Source organism: Hemitrygon akajei, chromosome 9, assembly GCF_048418815.1.
Source record: "Hemitrygon akajei chromosome 9, sHemAka1.3, whole genome shotgun sequence".
In the NCBI taxonomy this organism is placed as follows: Eukaryota; Metazoa; Chordata; class Chondrichthyes; order Myliobatiformes; family Dasyatidae; genus Hemitrygon; species Hemitrygon akajei.
The window spans coordinates 45,892,223-45,914,620 of NC_133132.1; the positions used below are offsets into that span (position 1 = coordinate 45,892,223).

Consider the following 22,398-nt stretch of genomic DNA (forward strand, 5'->3'; position numbering starts at 1 on the left):
CTCACACACAACACAAAGTAATATTGCCACAAATAAAATAACAAATAATACAATATATTCTAAAAGACTGATGTTTAGCTCAAGGCGCAATTACAGCACAAGTTTAAAATGTAAACAGTAGAACGCTATTGGCGCCTCATATTTGATGAGATCTGTCTGGTAGCAGTGAGTTCAGTAGCCTCATGGCCTGGGAGAAGAAGCTGTTTCCCATCCTAACTGTCCTTGTCCTTAGGCTACAATATCTCCTCCCTCTACCAAATTTTGTATTTGACATTTGGTCCTCTTAGCCAAATTATCAACAGAACAGCTGGGACCTGAACAACCTGCCAACCTGGGAATGATGGGTTTATTCCCACTCAAACCTTTGCAGGGATGACTGAAAATTTCATTCACAGTATGAATTTAATTATATATACAAGTTGAGTACTCTTCTCTGAAACTCCAAAATCCAAAAACTTCTGAAATCCAAAGTTCTTTTTTGAGCCACAAGTGGAAAATTTAACAAGGTGCTGGGAAGGTTCCCAAGTGATGCATAGATCTCTGTGTTCCGCAAAAAGTTCTGAGAAGTCACCTCATGTACATAATGAACAGAAGTTAATGCAAAATAGAAAAACACTGCATAAAGTGAAAAATGAATTATCTCGACCATCTATTGAAAGAGTCTATTCATCAGCGTCGAAGTGAACATGTGTCACTTAGAGGTATGCTGATAATGAAATAAACAAAGATCTATTTGGATGAATATTCAGTAGGCAGGTTGCAGGGGTTTAATAAAAGGCACAACATTATATTTTTAAATTTCTCTGCTGATCATGAAGCAGCAGAGAAATTCATTGATGAATTTACTAAGATCGTCGCTGATGAAAATCTAACAGCAGAACAAGTCTACAATGCTGGTTGTTTTTATACCTTACATAAAACCTAAAAAAAAAGTAAAATACAAATACATTGTACCTTTTAATCAAAACATGGCATTGTAGGTGGAGACTGAAAACCTGTCATTGTTTGTTGTTGTTAAACAGCTGATTCAGGTATTCTCCCGATGCTGCTTTTGTTACCCTGCATACATGATATTTTCATTATATTAATGGTATGTAATAACTTTTACTGTTCACATGTGTGTGATGAACAAGTGTAAGGCCAAGACTGCTTACCGGTAACACATAAATTCAGAGTCTGAAATGATGGCAACCCCAAGCTATTTCATTATATATTCCAATATCTGAAATCTGAAACACTTCCAGCCCCAAGCACTTCAGATAAGGGGTACTCAACCTGTATTCAGTTAAATGATCCTTGGATCAGCTATATCTGTGACTTGCTGACAGGAGCTACATGTTAAGTTTTTGAAATTGCTTTCTAACCTCCATAAATGAGTCACTGTGCAGCTGTTGCTCTCCACCTTGTAGCACAAGTAAAAATTCTGCATCCTGTGCACTCAAGGCATCCAAATTTTACGTCTGTTGGAGTTAGAAGTTGAAGCTATTTCTCAATTGCCAACCCAACTGATAAGCTTATTTTTCTCTTTTGTTTCAACTAGAATCGAACGAGGTTGATGAATGCGAAGAGCTGATGATGAATGCTGCAGCAACAATTAACAATCTGTCTTACTATCAAGTGAAGAATTCTGCTGTCAGGGCCAGACAGCTGCACTTAGCTGAATGTACGTGTATTACTGTTGTGCTCCCCACTCGTGTCCTTCTATGTATATTGTTGTGTAGTCTGTCAGAATTAAAGGGCATGTCATTTAAATCATCTGATAATTCAACATTATGTCCTTACTTCTCCACTTAACTAATATTGCTGATTTCAAATTATGGCTCGTTCAGTTTCTTGGACCAAAATGTAATTGAATTAAGAGGAGCTGACTGAATCTTAATGGCTAGTATCATTGACTATTGCATATCCATTTGATCCTTCACCTAATCATTAAAATTTGTATTGTAGCCAGAGAAAGCATATCAGGATAAACAGCTGTGAGTGTCAGTTGCATTCAAGTTAGAAACCATCCACAAGGGTTTATCATTCAGTTTGGGATCTTTTTGTTATCTATGTCATACACTCTGTTTTCATTTTAGCCTTTAGCAAATGATTCACTCAAGCTCAAAGCAGTTGCCTAATCAGTTCTGTTAACAGTATGTTGTATTCATTCTCTCCTTTGTCCAGTTTACCACACTAATCTCTGGATTTAGAAAGCATTTTGCTTAGATTCATAGTGGTTAAGGGAAAGGAACATTATGAAGGCCCCATAAACATTTGTAGTGGTGTGCCCAGTAACAGGAAATGATAGATTGTTGCTACAAATCATCAAGTCTACATGTCTGCTGCATCATGGGAGCATTTAAGAGGCTATTAGATATTAGAATGGAGGAATATGGACATTGTGTAGGCAGAAAGGATTAGTTTAGTTAGGCATTTGATTACTAATTTAATTAGTTCAGCACAACATTGTGGGCTGAAAGGCCTGTTTCGGTACTGCACTGCTCTATGTTCTAAGTACTCAATAGGTCAGGCAGACTCTATGAACAGAGAAACAGATTTCCTATTTTGGGTCAGTGACCTTTTTCGCTTTACAGATACTGCTTGACTGTTGAGTATTTCCAGCTTTTTTTTTCTGTTTTTATTTCTGATAGATCAGTGTTGCAGTGTCATTTTATCCATAATCTAGATCTTAATTTATCTCCCTTTAGTGATGATGAAGCTTCTGTTGGGTAAAAGTATGGATGCAATTTTGGAAGGTGCCCGGGTGTTTGGAAATCTCTCTCGGTCTAAGGAGATTCGTGACTTCATTGTACAGAAAAATGGTAATAAGAGAATACATTACAGTCAGATTACTTAGACATAATGCAAGTGAAATGTCCATTGTTAAAAATAGGTTATTTCCATTACGTTCAGCCTGATTCCTGTTAATTGATTGAGTTTCTTTGTTTGCATAAATATCGATTTTGACTTTTACTAAAATTTGATTTGAAAACTGATGCTTAATTTTAACTACAAACAAGAGAAAAGGGAGATGTGCTCAATGGTTGGGAGGGTTTTACCCGGATGTCACATGAGATGTTAGATAATCAGCATTTCCTTTGCAATCCTTAAAGGTTTCAATCACAGTACGTGCTGTTTTGATTTTCAAGATCTTTTGTATGTTTTGTGTAAAATGAAAATCATTGTGATTCACACAACATAGAGCAGTATTTCCCCATATCTTTGATAGAGTTATTTATTTTTGTTCACAAATTGAGATTTGTTAAGGTGGTTAGAGACAGAAGAAGCCAAGCATCTGCAGAGTGCAACTATATGGCATCTGCTTTTGTACCATAGAGAATTTGTGCACTCGAATAATAAAATATTCATGGAGTTCCAACAACAAGTTCAGATAGTATTTCAGATGATCTGTCTTTGGGTGATAGATTAAATTTCATCAACACAGGTGCACCCAGAGCTATGTGCTGAGCCCATTGCTGTACACTCTCCTCACATATAAACTGCATGGCCAAACACTCAGGCAATCAAAGTTCAAATGAAAGTTCAGAATACATACATGTCACCACATACAACCCTGAGATGCTGTTTCTGTGGGCATACTTAGCAAATCTATAGAACAGAAACTGTAAACATCAGGAATTGTAAACTGTAAATAAATTGTGCAAATGCAGATATAAATAACTAGCAATAATGAACATGAAATAACAATATAACAGAGTTCTTGAGTGTAGCTATCCCCTTTTGTTCAAGAGCCTGATGGTTAAGGGTTCGTAACTGTTTTTGAACCTGGCACAACTTCAGGATTGAAGGACGTCCATTTAGAACAGAGATGTGGAGAAATTACTTTAGTCAAAGGGTGGTAAATCTGTGAAATTTGTTGCCACAAGTGGCTGTGGAGGCCAAGTCATTGGGTGCATCTAAGGCAGAGATAGACAGGTTCTTGATTAGCCAGGGCATCAAAGGGTATGGGGAGAAGGCAGGGGAGTTGGGATGACTGGAAGAATTGGATCAGCCATGATTGAATGGCAGAACAGACTCGATGGGCCAAATGGCCTGCTTCTGCTCATATATCTTATGGTCTTATGGTGTGTGAGTCACGAGGCACTTGTACCTTCTATCTGATGGCAGCAGTAAGAAAAGCCCATGGCTTGGGTGGTGCGGATCTTTGATGATGGATACTACTTTTCTACAACAATGTTTCATGTAGATGTGCTCAATGGTTGAGAGGGTTTTACTGTGTCGTACTGAGCCGAATCCACTACCTTTTGCAGGATTTTCCACTCAAAGATATTTGTGTTCCCATACCAGGCCATAATGCAGCCAGTCAGCACACTTTTCACCACACATCGATAGAAGCTTGCCAAGGTTGTCAATTACATGGTCAAACCTCCGCAGACTCCTAAGGAAGCAGAGTTGCTATCGTGCTTTCTTCACAATAATATTTATATGATGGGTCCAGAACCGGTCCTCTGAGGTAGTGACACGCAGGAATTTAAAGTTACCGACCCTCCAATGATTACTGGCTATGGACCTCTGGTTTCCCTCTCCTGAGGTCTACAATCAGTTCCTTGGTTTTAATGACATTGAGTGAGAGCCTGTTGTTGTTACACCACTCAGCCAAGTTTTTAATCTCCCTCCTGTATGCTGAATCACTTTGTCGTGCTTGCTGATGATAGGACAATGATGGGGCTCATCACCGACAGGCTACAAAAAGGAGGTGGAAGAGCTCAAGGCCTGGTGCCAAAAAAAAACCTCCTCCACAATGTCAACAAGACAAAGGAGAATGGTATCAACTTCTGGAAATTACGTTAAACAACCCTGAATAACTGTTGAAAGTCTGAATCGTGCATGCCAGATGATGGATAGCACAACAATATGCCAAGTAATAGTGGGTTAATTTGCAATAACAATGTGCTTAAAATTAGCCACAACTTCATTTATTAATTCTTCATTTTTATCCTCTTTTCTTTGAAATGTAACCAACTTTGTACACCTATCAATTTATGTCTTATTATGACCTTCATTTAAGTCACTCACCAGAGAGGGTCAGAAATGCCCAAGCTGAATTCACTTTGTACCTTACAGTAGGAGAAGGGATATTCCATCCTTGTTCACAATTTTGGACATTTGGTACTTAAAGTGTTAAATTAATGCAGCTACAAGTAATTTTTGATCATTTTTTTAAAGAGCCATCTCAATAAATATGTAATGAGATTTCAGTTGGAATAACAACTCAGATTTTTTTAATACAGAATTGCAACGTCACCGATAAAGATGGAGGATTAGTTGAGATTAGAGAAGTTTCCAATTCATATAACTTAACTGGTACAGAATAGACTTCCTCTAAGGTTTATTTGAAAAGCCAACTTGACAGATGCTAGGACTATTGTTCTGAGATAGGTACCGAGTTCAAGACCCATCAGTGCCTGAGCACCTTGATCTGTGCAATGACTGTGTAATGAAAAGCTATACTTTAGTCTCTACTATCAGATGAGACATTTGCTTGCATGTCACAATTGACAATATTAAAAACGTTTGTTCTCTCCAGAGACTGGCTAGAATGTGGAACTTGCCATTGCACTATAGAGCTGTTAAGGCAAACAGTGTAAGTGTATTGAAGGGATGAGTAAGTACATGAGAGAGAAAAGAACAGAAAGATATGTTGCTTAGCTTAAATGAAGGGGACTTCTTTGAAGCATCAAAATTGTCAGAATGCTTCTGATTTGATATGTCATAGTATGTAAATTATCTGCTGCACGTTCTTAGAAAAAGACTTAATGTAGATCAATGAATATGAAGTATTTTGGAAATGCTAAATTGCTGATAGAATAAGCTTTTATTTAGTACTGTTTTACATGGTTGGGAGGCACATTCTTACCTGTTTGATATTAGTAACTATTACAAGAATATACAAATATTTTACTAAAATTATTTTACATTTCAGTGGATCAATTTATGATCACGCTACTGGATGCGAAGCACCAAGATGTCTGTTTTGCTGCTTGTGGAGTACTTGTAAACCTTACAATTGATGCAAGCAAACGTCCCATTTTAAAGCAGGATGGAGGGATTAAAAAGTAAGTTGAATAATCTCAATTTACTGCTTTACTTGTGAGCTAAATTTTAACGTCAGGATTAAATCTGCAAATTATCAAATTTTATAAACAAGATGGCAATTGGTGTTAACCATTCAACAACATCCTTGTTTTAATACACTGTACTTTTTTGACTACAGGTTAATTGACTGCTTAAGAGACTTTGGGCCTAATGACTGGCAATTGGCGAGTCTGGTTTGCAAAACATTTTGGAACTATAGTGAGAAAATAGTCAATGCTGCGGTGTGCTTTGGAGAAGAGGAGACTGAAGAACTATTGCAGCTCCTTTCTACATATCTAGGTATGAAATGTACAATCAAAAAACATACCAAATTGAAAAACATTTTTCCCTGTCGTGGCTCTTGTTGCTTTCTTACATATACTCAGTACCCAAAGCTGATATCTTAAACTTTCCTCCAATCTGACTAACTAGTGTATATCAGTGAGACTCGACGTAGATCGGGAGACTGCTTCGCTGAGCACCTACACACCGTCAGTCAGAAAAAGTGGGATCTTCCAATGGCCAGCCATTTCAAATCCACTTCCATTTCCATTCTGATGTCAGTCCAAGGCCTCCTCTACTGCCAAGATGAGGCCAAACTCAGGTTGGAGGAGTAACACCCTATATTCCGTATGGATAGCCTCCAACCTGATGGCATTAACATCGATTTCTCAAATTTCCAGTAATTGTTCGCACCTTCACTCATCCCATTCCCTCATTCCAGTTTCCCTGTCTCACCTTATCTCCTTACCCGCCTGTCACCCTTCTCTGGTACTCCTCCATCTTCCCTTTCTTCCATGATCTTCTGTCCTCTCCTATCAGACTCCTTCATCTCTTTCATCAATCGACTTCCAGCTCTTTACTTCACCCTCTCCCCCTCTCCTGGTTTCACCGATCACTCCTACCATGTACTTCCCCCCTCCTTCTAGCTCTGACTTCTCATAGATTTTTTCAGTCCTGTTGGTCTTGGCCCGAAACATCAACTGTTGACTCTTTTCCATTGATGCTGCCTGACCTGCTGAGTTCCTTCAGCATTTTGTGTGTGATGCCTGGACTGTCTAAATGTTCTGGGTATTCTTCCACTTCTTCCCAAGAAGCCAGTAGTGAACACTGACAGATCTAATTAGAACCAGCCTAAGTAGTCTCAGCAGGCTCATTATAAACTGATTTAAGAGGATTTTCCATTTCTCATATACCCTTTCATAAAACCATAAAAAGGACCATGAGCCTGTCCACATCAAGGCATCAGAGGCGGAAGGGTCAGTAACTTTAAATGCCTCATTCCAGAGGATGTGTTCTGCAACCAGCAAGTAAGTGCCATTATGTAGAAGAAATTGCACCAGCTCTACTTTCGTTGAAGTTTGCGAAGATTTGGCATATCATCTAAAAATATGGCAAACCTCTACTGGCACACAGTGGAGAGTATTCTGACTGGTTGCATCATGGCCTGGTATGGAAATACCATTACCCATGAACAGAAACACCTGCAAAGAGTGGTAGATATGGCCCAGTCCATCACAGGTAAAGCCCTCCCCACCTTTCAGCACATTGACATGGAGCGCTGTCACAGGAAAGCAGCGTCCATCTTCAAGGACCCCACCATCCAGGCTGTGCTTTCTTTTTGCCTCTGCCATAAGAAAGGAGATGCAAGAGCTTTAGGTTCCACACCACCAGGTTCAAGAACAGTTATTACCTCTCATCAGGCTCCTGAACCAGAGCAGATAACTTCACTCACCCCAACACTGAACTGATTCCACAACCTATTGACTCACTTTCAAGGACTCTACAACTCATGTTATCTCTATTTATTTACTATTACTATTTTGTTCCTTTCTTTTTTGTATTTGCATAATTTGTTGTCTTTTGCACATTGGTTGGCTGTTCATTTTTGTGTGCAGTTTTAATTAATTTAGTTTAATTGTGTTTCTTTATATTTACTGTGAATCTCAGGGTTGTATAAGTTGACATATATGAACTTTGATAATCAATTTACTTTGAACTTTGATTTTCTTCCTGCAATATACTGGTACTAATTTCCCTACCAATTTAGCTCAAATATATCCTAACCCAACCAGCAAACAGCTCAAGGATGCTGGTTGTGGTCCAGTCGATATGAAACCATTTACCTTAAACAGGTGTGCAGGGCTAGTGCCTCAGGGTCTTGAAGCCTTCCCTTCTAATCAATATAATGATTCCTGAATTTGCTCACCTTAACATGACCCACCACATCAGACTTTCATGACAGAGTGATGGTATGTAGAATTGGAATGTGGTGTAGGAATGGATTTAAAGGTGGCTAAGGATTCAAGAAATCTTCCTGGATATCAGAAAGTATAAAGCGATTTTTCACAGAAATGGGTGTTTTTATACATTCACATACGTGGTTTGAGCTCAAAAACGGGACACTATATGCAGATTATGCAAAAGTGGAAAATTTAGCGATATGGAGAAGTGCACTGAAACATAACAGACAAATCGCTTCCAGGTTGTCTAAAGTTTAATAGAATAAATGTGAGATGGTTCATTTTGGTAAAAAGGAATGTGGCAGTTAATGAAATTGGATTTCAGAAGTGAAAAACTACATTGGGTCTTTGTAAAGGACTGCAAGTGAATTTTGTGTTTAATCATTTATTTGAGTAAGACTAATATATTTGCATTACTAAAATTAATGTTATTTTTGGATGAATGCTGTTGTTATTCTAGGTACTAGTTCCAGTTTTCCCTGGAATTTAAACAGGAGATACTGATTTTCCTGCAGAATGAACATTTGTGAGACTTACTGTCAGTGAAATGTTATGGCTAAATGTCTTCTGAGTTTAAAAGAAACACTACCAACATGTCTGTAATGGCCATATGCTAAAAACTGCACATACATAAGAAATCAAAGTAAATTCTGGTGTGTAAATTATGAAATAGTAGTTAATTTTGGTTGCATTTTAACTATTTAGATCTGGGTTTCTTAACTGGGATTCCATGAGAGATCATGATTAAAAAAAATAAATATCATCTTTTGAACTTCACACAATGTGCAATGCTAGTGCTCACAGTGGTGGGCAGTGACCAACAGCCCCGTTAACAGTCTCGTTAGAGGTCTCTCAGCCCACTATGGCAGTGCGCAGTAGGACCGTGTTTATTTGGTTGAATCCATTCTCAGTGTTTGCCATGAAATAAGTGAGGCCGTTGGTGAGAACTGTATTGCTCAAAGGGGAGGACAGTAGGCTGATAATTGGTGAGCGCTGTATTGCATAAAAAGGAAGATGGTAGGATGATGAGGAGCGTGAAGTGCGGTTTCTGAACATTGAATGGACTCACCCATTTTTATATTTTATTAACCCCTGTGCTTTACAGACATATCTGATGGTCCAATGTGGTGATTTTTGAATTGCAATTTTCTGAGTCATTTCACTGCACTAGTGCAATAAGGCACACAAAAAAGTTAGTATTTATAATGAAAGCTACTTATCAATAGATTTTCCATGGACTGGTTGATCCAAGTTGTCCTATTCCATTGTGCCCAGTCTGCAGCAAACAACCTACACATGCAGTAATAACTCCAACAAAATTGAAGACGTTTAACTACAGCCAAATGACACATAAAAGTGCTGGTTATTTTAAATGGAATCTTCAAACCAAACAGAATAAATCTTTTGTTAATGAAGTCAAAGTCAGTAAAACGGTACAGGAATTAAGCTACTTAGCAGCAGAATTTATTAACCAGAAAAGGAATACTCACACAGTTGGTGAGAACCTAATAATGCCAGCATGTAAAATAGTAGTGGGGAAAATGTTAGGAGAAGATGCAGTATAAGAAATTGAAAAGGTTTCACGTTCAATGATGACAATGGCTGGTTCTTCGCTTGCGAAAATCAGGAGGGAAGAAGAGTTCTCAGGAGCGACGACATGATCACTGGTGCCTATAGAGGCCAATTCTGGATCTGCGTACTCTGGAACAGTAGGGACACGGGGACAGCTGGGATAGTAGGATCCTTCCTGCGTCTCCTCTTCTCTTCAGCGGTTGCTCTTCTGGATTCCTAGAAATTCTTGTCTGCCCCATGGATCAGCTTTCTCCAGCGGTCTCTGTCACAAGCTGGCCGCTGCCACTCGTTGACCTCGATATTTGCCTGAGAGAGCTGCTGCTTAAGTTGGTCTTTGTAACTCTTGTGCAGGGCACCACGATCTCTCTTGCCCTGAGAGAGTTCTCCGTAGAGTACTGCTTTTGGAAACCTGGGGTTGTCCATGTGAGACCTGTAGCTGGGCCAGCAGAGCTACCTGAGCGGCAAGTTGGCTCCAGTGCTTGGAAGTTGAGCCTTCTCCAGGACCTCATCGTTGGAGACACAATCCTGCCAGATGAATACCATGATGAAGCAGAGACAGTGCTGATGAAAGTGCTTGAGCAACCGGGTTTGTTTGCGATACAAGACAGAGGCTTCAGAATCAGAATCAGAATCAGGTTTATTATCACCGGCATGTGACGTGAAATTTGTCTATCAGTGTTGTGACAGCAGCAGCCCTGTACACCTGGATTTTTGTGGACGGATGCAGCTCGTTGCACTTCCACACACGTTTCTGGAGGCGCCCAAAGGCACTGCTACCTCTAGCGAGTCATATGGTCAATGTCCCTTACCACTGTAGCATCGTTGGAGATGACTCTGCCTGGGTAGGTGAACTGCTCAATCATGGTGAGAGGGTGGTTGTCAAAGGTGATCCGAGATGGGTTGTAAACACCATGAGGGGGCTTCTGATGGAGGGTCATTGTTTTCTTCAGACTGCCCATTAACCTGAAAGCCCTTGCAGCCTTGGTAAACTGTGACTGCAGCCTATAGCATGTCCTCTGTGTGTGAGAGAAGAGCACAGACATCCTCATATAGTAACTCCAGAAGGCACTCTCACATTGTTTTTGTTCAGGCAAGAAAGTGGCCACTCTCATTATGATAAGTTGGCCTGTCATATGGTGCTGAAGAGGTTTTGTGTGATGAACTGAGAAACAACAGCTTCTCTATCCGGGTGAATGAGTCAACAGATTTCACCAATAAATGTCATGTTGTAGTACTTGTCAGATTTGTAAATGATGGTGAAATTCAAGAATTTTTTTTCTGTTGCAAAGGGCTGCCAGAGACAAGCAAATGCCAAGATATATTTAATGTTTTGTCTTCATATCTGGAAACAAAAGGTCTGTCTTGGAGGAACTGTGTTGGCATCTGTACTGATGGTGCCCCATCAATGGTTGGGTCCACGAGAGGTTTAATTTCTCTTGTTAAAAAAAGAAAATCCTGACGTTGTCACAACACAGTGCTTTCTTCACAGAGAGGTGCTAATGTCAAAAACTCTTGGAGATGAAATGAAAAAGGTTCTGGATGATGTTACAAACATGGTTAACTCTTTTAAATGAGGACCAGTTCACTTGAGAATGTTTAAAAAAACAAAAAACCTGGACAAAGAGAACACCAATCTCCTCTACATACAGCAATCCAGTGGCTTAGCAGAGGAAGAGTTCTCAACAGGGTGTTTGGTCTGTAAGGTGAATTGCAGGAGTACTTTCAATAAAATAGTAGGCCAGATTTTGCTGATTGCTTTAAGATGAAGAATGGCTGCAGAATTAGTCTACTTAGCAGATATTTTTCATCATATGAGCCAGTTGAACAAGTCTCTGCAAGGCCCTGGAGAAAATGTTTTGACAAAATTCTTGGATTTAAAAGGAAACTGAATCTATTGCAAAAGGAAATCTTGAAATGTCCCTAATGCTGCTTGGGCTTAAGAGTGAAGAAAGATCAGAAAGTCTCAAATCTTATTGAAAACCACCTGGAAAAACTGTAGAACAAAATCGAACAGTAGTTTTCCTCTCGTTCAACACAAGGGTATGACTGGGTGAGGGACCCTTTCTCTGAATCTTCTGATCAGCCTGAGAACTTGACTGTGAGAGAAGAGGAAGAACTTCGTGAGCTGCACTCTGATCGTGCAGTCAAGATGAGATTTACTGACCTGTTCCTGGACAAGTTCTAGATTTCATTGAATGAAGAGTATCCTGCCATTCATAGGAAAGCAGTGAACATTTTGTTGCAGTTTTCAATTTCTTACATGTGTGAGCAAGCTTTTTCTTGTTTATCAAGCATCAAGAGCAAGGATGGGGATCTTCTCATTTCAGTTGAAGGAGAAATCTGTGTATGCTTATCTCAACTTCGACCCAAAATTGAGTTTTGTGCAGCAAAAAACAAGCACAGGTTTCACATGCCAGGCCTATATTTGAGCCTGATCATGTCAAATAGTAAGATCATGTTTTTTCGAAGTCTTGTATAAAATTGTGTCTTAGGCTATATTTTCATTCATATTTTAGTAACTTTATTATTCATGTTGTAAATAGCATTGATTAAAATCAATTTACAATCTTTATTTAAATTTTATCTACCGAGCCTAACTTTAGAAAGATTAAATCCCATTTTGGCTTAAGCCAGTTATTTAACAGAAATTTATTGTTTGACTTATGAGTTTTTTAAATTTATGAAAGGAGAAGAAAAAGATTAATTTCAAGAAAGGTAAGCTAAGCTTAACAATCTGTTTTTTCTCAAGAAAGGCTGTCTAAAATTAATTCTCTACTCAAAAGAGTATTGACAATTACTTTTGCATTATTATATCTACAACTTACAGATCATGCTAATATATCATGAGCTGTAGATATAAGAATTTTTATGTAGGGGTTTCCCTGAGACTTGAAAATTATTTCAAGGTCTCCTTCAGGACAAAAAGGTTGAGAAAGGCTGATATAGATTGTCTTATGCTTTGCTGAAATTAATTGGAGTTTGCAATATTCTTATAGTACAATAACGTTTAAACATAGAAACATAGAAAATAGGTGCAGGAGTAGGCCATTCGGCCCTTTGAGCCTGCACCGCCATTCAGTATGCTCATGGCTGATCATCCAACTCAGAACCCTGTACCTGCTTTCTCTCCATACCCCCTGATCCCTTTAGCCACAAGGGCCATATCTAAATTCCTCTTAAATATAGCCAATGAACTGGCCTCAACTGTTTCCTGTGGCAGAGAATTCCACAGATTCACCACTCTCTGTGTGAAGAAGTTTTTCCTCATCTCGGTCCTAAAAGGCTTCCCCTTTATCCTTAAACTGTGACCCCTCGTTCTGGACTTCCCCAACATCGGAAACAATCTTCCTGCAACTAGCCTATCCAATCCCTTTAGAATTTTATACGTTTCAATAAGATCCCTCCTCAGTCTTCTAAATTCCAGTGAGTATAAGCCTAGTCGATCCAGCCTTTCTTCATATGAAAGTCCTGCCATCCCAGGAATTAATCTGGTGAACCTTCTTTGTACTCCCTCTATGGCAAGAATGTCTTTCCTCAGATTAGGGGACCAAAACTGCACACAATACTCTAGGTGCAGTCTCACCAAGTGCAGTAGAACCTCCCTGCTCCTGTACTCAAATCCTTTTGCTATGAATGCCAACATACCATTTGCCTTTTTCACCGCCTGCTGTACCTGCATGCCCACCTTCAATGACTGGTGTACAATGGCACCCAGGTCTCGTTGCACCTCCCCTTTTCCTAATCGGCCACCATTCAGATAATATTCTGTTTTCCTGTTCTTGCAACCAAAGTGGATAACCTCACATTTATCCACATTAAATTGCATCTGCCATGAATTTGCCCACTCACCTAACCTATCCAAGTCACCCTGCATCCTCTTAACATCCTCCTCACAGCTAACACCGCCGCCCAGCTTCATGTCATCCGCAAACTTGGAGATGCTGCATTTAATTCCCTCGTCTAAATCATTAATATATATTGTAAACAACTGGGGTCCCAGCACTGAGCCTTGCGGTACCCCACTAGTCACTGCCTGCCATTCTGAAAAGGTCCCATTTACTCCCACTCTTTGCTTCCTGTCTGCCAACCAATTCTCTATCCACATCAATACCATACCCCCAATACCGTGTGCTTTAAGTTTGCACACTAATCTCCTGTGTGGGACCTTGTCAAAAGCCTTTTGAAAATCTAAATATACCACATCCACTGACTCTCCCCTATCCACTCTACTAGTTACATCTTCAAAAAATTCTATAAGATACGTCAGACATGATTTTCCTTTCACAAATCCATGCTGACTTTGTCCAATGATTTCACCTCTTTCCAAATGTGCTGTTATCACATCTTTGATAACCGACTCTAGCATTTTCCCCACCACCAATGTCAGACTAACCGGTCTATAATTCCCCGGTTTTTCTCTCCTTCCTTTTTTAAAAAGTGGGGTTACATTAGCCACCCTCCAATCCTCAGGAACTAATCCAGAATCTAAGGAGTTTTGAAAAATTATCACTAATGCATCCACTATTTCTTGGGCTACTTCCTTAAGCACTCTGGGATACAGACCATCTGGCCCTGGGGATTTATCGGCCTTTAATCCCTTCAATTTACCTAACACCACTTCCCTACTAACATGTATTTCCCTCAGTTCCTCCATCTTACTGGACCCTCGGTCCCCTACTATTTCCGGAAGATTATTTATGTCCTCCTTAATGAAGACAGAACCAAAGTAGTTATTCAATTGGTCCGCCATGTCCTTGTTCCCTATGATCAATTCACCTGTTTCTGACTGTAAGGGACCTACATTTGTCTTGACCAATCTTTTTCTTTTTACATATCTATAAAAGCTTTTACAGTCAGTTTTAAGAGCGCAATAAAGAATGAAAACAATTCCAATAAAGGTAGATCTCATAAAAATGAAGAAAAGCTCATCATGAATTTAGAAATCTGTTACGACATTTTTAAGGTTGTAACTAAATTACCAATTTAGCTTAATTTTTTTCAAATTGGTTTTGATCATTTGCAAATCATGAAACCTGGGAGTTAGGAAATACTTTGAAGAATTCCATTGTTACTATTAGACATGTTTGCTAACATGGAAAGTGGACCCTTTGGCATTTTTCCTTCTTCCTTTGTTAATTGTCAATATAATTGTCTCCCCAGTCGATTGTCTGATATAATATTAATTTTGATTTAGATTTTAAATTCTCTGTAAATAACTACCAACCTCTTTCTTGTATTTCCTAGATGAAGAAATTGCCTTGGATGTAAACATGAGTGTTTCAGATGAACAACTTATAGAACATCACAAAGTTTGCTGGGAATCTGAGTTTGTTCCTGTGGCCCAGCAGCTACTACACAGGATTCAGCGTCATCACATTCCTTTAGAAGCTTTACCATACTCTCCTCTACAAAATTGATCCTCTTCCACTGATCTCTTCCAAATATATGTTCTGGTGAAAAACAATGCTTATTTTATTTGTCACACCTTCATTGCTGAATTTTGACATCATCAGCCATCATATCCGTGTCAGATCTAAATAGAAGTGCTTCATTTGCACTTTGCTTGGTAGTTTATTTTACTCATGGACAACAAAAATCACAAACTCTTGAAAATCTATCCTCTAAAATGAGTATTGTTTAATTAATGCAATATTTCATAATTAACAAACTGGTTTCTAGAGGCTGGCATTTGACCTTTGCATTCTGGTTTACCTTATGTTAATGTACAGTGTAAGATAAGGTACAGGTCAGAAAACTATATTTTTGTACATTATAAATAATTCTCACTTTGAGCTCAAACAGAATCTTTTGTGGTACTCTAATATGGTTAACAATTTTGACTTTGTTTATTTACTCTGCAGATGACAGAATAAAAGTTGAATATTTATGTCCTTACAAAGACTTCTTAGAGCAGTAAATACAGTAAGTAATCAAAGATATAGAATCAAAGGATTTTGCACAACACTTTGCATTGTATTACAATAGTAGAGGGATTTAAATTCTGTTAATTAAACAAATTAGAATATGTACATCAGCTATGTTGGCCATTAAACTATCCAATTGTCCTGAAAACCCATTTTATTTACCATTATCAAAATTTCCATGGTAGCGTACTTGGTTCCTAATGATTGGAAAGTAGCAAATATAGTCCTGCTATGTAAGAAAAGGAGAGAGGAAATGGAACTTTTAATCAGTTAGCTTGACTTCACTAGTAGAAATAGATTCTATTATTAAGGTAAAGGTAGTAGAGTACTGTGAAGATAGTAATAGATTTGGCAGTCAACAGGGTCTTTTGAAAAGGGACTCACATTTAAGTAATATGTTGAGTTTTTATAGGTCGTAACTAACAGAATGGAAATGGGGAATACTGTGGTGCATTTAGACCTTCAGAAGTTCTTCAATTAGAGGCCACACACTGAGGTACTAAACAAAATTAGAACTTGTGGAATTGGGGGTAAAATACTGGAGAATAGTTAATAGACATAAAACAGAGAGTAAGAATAAATGAGTCATTTTTGGGTCAGGAACCTAAGATGTTGAGATTGGCACCAGGGCTTAGTCGTTCAGATTCAAGAGCAAAGATTTGGATGAGGGGTCATATGTGATATATTCAAGATTGCTTATGATACGAAGCTGGGTAGCACTTCAGATTGTGAGGATGCAGGGAGGCTTTGTAAGAATATGGACAGTCTCAGGTGGCATGGTAGTGTAATGGTTAACACAGCACTTTATAGTACAGGTGATTTCAGTTCAATTCCTGCTGCTGCCTGTAAGGAGTTTGTACATTCTCCCCATGACCGCGTGGGTTTCCTCCCACCCTCCAAAGACATACGAGTTGGTAGGTTAATTGGTCATTGTAAATTGTCCTGTGATTAGAGCAGGATTAAATCAGAAGATTGCTGGCAGCGTGACTCAAAAGGCTGAAAGGGCATATTCCACGCTGTATCTCAATGAATCAATCAATAACTAGCCAATGACATGGCGGACCCAATGTAGAATTGTACTGTATAGAAACATGCCCTTGGCCCACCAAATCCATACCAACCATCAAATACCCATTTGTGGAATTTAATTCAAGAGCCATGAGATAATGTTGCAACTCCATAAAACACTGGCTAGAACACACTCAGAATATTGTGTTCAGTTCTGGTTGCCTCATTGTAGGAAGGATGTAGAAGCAGAGGAGAGGGTGCAGAGATTTACCAGAATGCTGTTTGGATAAGAGAGCATACAAGTTGAGGGAAGCTTGAGTGACGTATAGAACTCTTTGGAGAGGAAGAGGATGAGAGCTAACTTCAGAGGGGATCAGAGTGGAAAGGGTCAGTAACTTTAAATTCCTTAGCATTATCATTTCAGAGGATCTGTCCTGCATTCAGCATTTAAGTGCCATTACAAAGAAGGCACAGCAGCGCCTCTACTTTCTTGGAAGTTTGCGAAAATGCAACAAATCATCTAAAACTTTGCCAAACCTATAAATTGACAGTGGAAATGTTTACTGACTGGTTACATCACAGCCTGGTATGGAAACACTGATGTCCTTGAACAGGAAAGCCTACAAAAAGAAACGGATACAGCCTAGTCCGTCACAGGTAATGTCCTCCCCACTTATGAGCACTTCTACAAGGAGTGGTGTCAACAGGAAAGCTGCATTCATTAAGGACCTCTACCATCCAAGCTATGCTCTCTTCTTGCTGTTGCCATCAGGAAGGAGGTATAGGACCCTTAGGTCCCACATCACCAGATTCAGGAACGGTTATTTTCCCTTAACCATCAGGCTCCTGAACCAGAGTGCATAACTTCATTCACCCCAACATTGAACTGATTCTATAACCTATAGACTACTCTCAAGGACTTTACAACATGTTATAATATTAACTATTTATTTATTATTTTGGTTCTCAATGAATCTCGGGGCAATAAATGGTGAAATATGTGTACTTTGATAATAAGTTTACTTTGAACTTTGATAGATATGTACAAGACCATTAAGGTATAGGAGCAGAATTAGGCTAGTTGGCCGATCAAGTCTGCTCTGCCATTTCAGCATGGCCGATTGAATTCCCTCAGCCCTAATCTCCTGCCTTCTCCCCATATACCTTCATGCTGACTAATCATGAAACTATCAACCTCTGCCTTAATGTCTCAGCCTCCATGGCTGCCTGCAGCAACAAATTCCACAGATAAACCAATCTCCATCTAAAGAAATTCCTCCTCATTTCCATTCTAAATAACACCACTCTATTCTGAGACTCTGTCCTTTGGTCTCAGATTCAACCACCAGATCTACTCTACTCCACTCAATTGACACCTTTCAACATTCAATAGGTTTCTATGATATTCCGCCCCCCCCCGCCCCCCCAATTCTTCTGAATTCCAGTGAGTATAGGCCCAGAGCCATTAAACACACATCTTGTGGATAGCCAGAGATGTTTTCCATGTTTTCCTGGGGCTAATAAGTGGGGGCATAATTTTAAGGTGATTGGAGCAAAGTAGAGAAGGATATGCCAGAGGCAGAGCAGATACATTAGGGAATTTAAGAAATTTTAAAATCAGCACATGGATGATAGAAATGGATGTTTATATAGGAAGGAAGAGCTAGATTGATCTTAGAGTATGTTAAAAAGGTCAGCAGAGCATCGTGGGCCAAAGGCCCAGTACGGTTCTTATGTCAATGATAATAAACCTAATATTGATATATAGACGCCAAGAAATCAAGGCTTGAGAAATTTCTTCATTATACGGTTGTCTTTGGAACCCTCTGCCATGGAGGACAGTGAACGTCCTGTCATTGCTTTAGAACTCAGATTGATTGATATCTGAACATTAGAGAAATTAAAGGATAATTAGTGCAGGAAAATCGCATTGCAGTAGAACACCACCATGTTCCCATTGAATGTTGAAACTGGCTCACAGGATCTAATGGTCCATTCTTGCTCCTATTGCTTGTGGTAGAACATAGAAAACCTACAGCACATTACAAGCCCTTCGGCCCACAAAGCTGTGCTGAACATGTCCTTACCTTAAAACTACCTAGGCTTACCCATAGCCCTCTATTTCTCTAAGCTCCATGTAGCCATCCAGGAGTCTCTTAAAAGACCCTGTTGTTTCCACCTATGCCACCGCCACTGGCAGTCCATTCTACGCCTTCACCACTCTCTGCGTAAACAACTTACCCCTGACATTTCCTCTGTACCCATTTCCCAGGTACCTTAAAACTTTGCCCTCTCATGCTAGCTATTTCAGCCCTGGGAAAAAGCCTCTGACTATCCACACAATCCATACCTCTCATTATCTTGTACTCCTCTTTCGGGTCACCTCTCATCCTACATTGCTCCAAGGAGAAAAGACCGAATTCACTCAACCTATTCTCATAAGGCATGCTCCCCAATCCAGGCAACATCCATGTAAATCTCCTCTGCACCCTATGGTTTCCACATCCTTCCTGTAGTGAGGCAACCAGAATTGAGCACAGTACTCCAAATGGGGTCTGACCAAGGTCTTATATAGCTGCAACATTACCTCTCAGCTCTTAAACTCAATCCCATGGTTAATGAAGGCCAATACACCATATACCTTCTTAACCATAGAGTCAACCTGTATAGCCGCTTTGAGTGCCCTATGAACTTGGACCCCAAGATCCCTCTGATCCTCCACACTGCCAAGAATCTTGCCGTTAATGCTATATTCTGCCATCATACCTGACCTACCAAAATGAACCACCTCTCACTTATCTGGGTTGAACTCCATCTGCCACTTCTCAGCCCAGTTTTGCAACCTATCAATGTCCCACTGTAAGCTCTGACAGCCCTCCACACTATCCACAACACCCCCAATCTTTGTGTCATCAACAAATTTACTAACCCATTCCTCCTTAATAACGGTCCTATATTTATTAATGTTCTCACACAGTAAATGGTGGGGCAGCTGGAGCTCATTAGTTGAAAGCATATTTGGGGGTTGTAACTAACCCCCCCCCCCCATAATTCAGAATGACCAGTTGAAGAGTTGTAACCTGGATCACAAACTAGGAAATCTGATTAACAGAAAAAACATTTTAGGTCATATGATGAGCATATTTGCCTCCTTCCTTACTACAAGATTCCATAGTTCAAAAGATGATCTGGAAAAAGAAATTAGAGCTAATACAATTTGAATAGCCTGTTTAAAAGTTCATAGTAATTATGAGATTCTTTTGAGATTTAATTTAGGAAGTAATGAGCCAACATATTACATAAATGATAAGGGAGGATACCTAAAATATCCTCTTCAAATCTAGTTGTCCATCTCCAGTCTCTCAATTCTTTTTTTTATATATGAAAAGGGACGTTTCCAACCAATCATGTCCAACTTACAGTTGCAAACTAATTAGAAAAATGAATACTGGTGTCTCAACACCAGTATTTACCAAAATTTTACCATTTAGTAGGCCATCTGTTTCTGCATTTGGCCTTGGACTAACCCCAGGAACACCCACCAGTTTTCAATGCAAAATTGTAGAAGAATGAGTGGGCCTCAGGCAAGTTACATGAATAGAAAGAGGCACAGTTTTCAAACCACTTGCGTCAAGCTGCCCAACAGAATTCAGAGCAGGCAGAAATGAAAGGCCATCAGAACTGAATGGCCACAGCTTTCACCTTCTGCAAACAAATGTTTTCAGAATCATCGGAGAACATAAATCTTTCTCCTCCACTTCTTTCAACATTGGTGCTAAAATCTGTAATTTCACACTATAGGCGTATTAAACCAATTTTAGAAATGTAAAATTGTTCTAAAAGAAGTGGAGCTGCAGGAAGCAGCTTGCAAATTGAAGAGTTCACTACATTGCAGAAGATTCTGCCAACTGGCTTTTTAAAAAATATATAAGTCTACAAATTTCTAAAATAGATGTTATGCTAATCAGAAAAATCCACCCTTTATTCATTTATGATTTTACCGAAGGTACCTCACATGATCTCTTCATGAAGCTAATCATTTGAAGTAAACTAGTTTTATTGAGAAATGTTTTACCACCTAGATTGGGATTCTAAAGGGTGATGTTTCCACTGACACAGCTCTTGCATCAGGGCTCTGGTAACATTTGATAATAGTAAATGGGAAGTGACATTGAAGTGTCAGGCAATGAACACCTACCTCCATTCAACATGCCATTATCATTGCCAAATTATTCACCAAAAGCATAGTGATTACACGTGATTGAAACTGTAATGTAGAAGGTGCCACAGAAACACAGGAACAAGTAGAGACTGGGAATTCTGCAGCAACACACTAGCTTCCTTTCTACCAACTACTAAAGGACATATCAAATAACACTCTCCACGAGTGGGTGGACAGAATCCTCATTTGGGAATGAAATGATAAGCTATTCTTCATACAGACAATGGAGGCTCAGTCACTGAGTTCATGGATAGTGCAGGAAAACGGAGCTAAGTTAAAAGACCAGTCACGTTCTTGATAAATGGTGTAAGAGGTTTGATAGACCAAATAGTTTATTCCTCTTACTGCTAATGTTTTTTGAATCATCTCTACAATCAAAGGTTGAGGTTCAAAACTGGAAAAAGGCCGAATTTGAAGAAATGAGAAAGGATCTAAAAAGCATGGAACCTCTGGCAAGGATGTCATTGGTAAGTGGGAGGACTTCAAAGGAGAAATTTTGAGAGTTCAGAGTTTGTATGTTCCTGTCAGGATTAAAGGCAAAGTGAATAAGAATAAGGAACCTTGGTTCTCTAGGGATATTGGAACTCTGATAAAGGAGAGAGATATATGACATGTATAGGAAACAGGGAGCAAATAAGGTACTTGAGGAGTACAAAAAGTGCAAAAAATACTTAAGAAATCAGGAAGGCTAAAAGACATGAGGTAGCCTTGGCAGTCAAGATGAAGGATAATCCAAAGAACTTCTACAGGTATATTAAGAGCAAAAGGATAATAAGGGATAAAATTGGTCCTCTTGAAGATCAGAGTGGTCGGCTATGTATGGAACCAAAAGAAATAGGAGAGTTCTTAAATGGGTTTTTTTTGCATCTGTATTTACTAAGGAAACTGGCATGGAGTCAATGGAAATAAGGCAAACAAGTAGTGAGGTCATGGAACCTATACAGATTGAAGAGGAGGAGGTGCTTGCTATCTTGAGGCAAATCAGAGTAGATAAATCCCTTGGACCTTGAAGGAGACTAATGTTGAAATTGCTGGTGCCCTTACAGATGTATTTAAAAAGTTGGTATCTACAGGTGAGGTGCCGGAGGATTGGAGGATAGCTCATGCTGTTCCATTGTTTAAGAAAGGCTCTAAAAGTAATCCGGGAAATTATAGGCCGGTAAGTTTGACGTCAGTAGTAGGTAAATTATTGGAAGGAGTACTAAGAGATAGGATCTACAAGTATTTAGATAGACAGGGACTTATTAGGGAGAGTCAACACAACTTTGTGCGTGGCAGGTCATGTTTAACAATTCTATTAGTTTTTTCAAGGAGGTTACCAGGAAAGTGGATGAAGGTAAGGCAATGGACT

General features: G+C 39.2%; 1 protein-coding gene across 1 annotated transcript in view; it reads left to right on the forward strand.

Moving 5' to 3' along the window:
- Positions 1-15,877, forward strand: part of armc2 (armadillo repeat containing 2) — a 98,487-nt gene extending 82,610 nt beyond the window's left edge. The window contains exons 14-18 of the mRNA XM_073055881.1: positions 1,541-1,663; positions 2,691-2,804; positions 5,927-6,059; positions 6,218-6,378; positions 15,138-15,877. Of these exons, the coding sequence (XP_072911982.1) occupies positions 1,541-1,663; positions 2,691-2,804; positions 5,927-6,059; positions 6,218-6,378; positions 15,138-15,310 (704 nt within the window). The 3' untranslated portion in view covers positions 15,311-15,877. The remainder of the gene's footprint in view (positions 1-1,540; positions 1,664-2,690; positions 2,805-5,926; positions 6,060-6,217; positions 6,379-15,137) is intronic.
- The last annotated feature ends 6,521 nt before the right edge of the window (positions 15,878-22,398 follow it).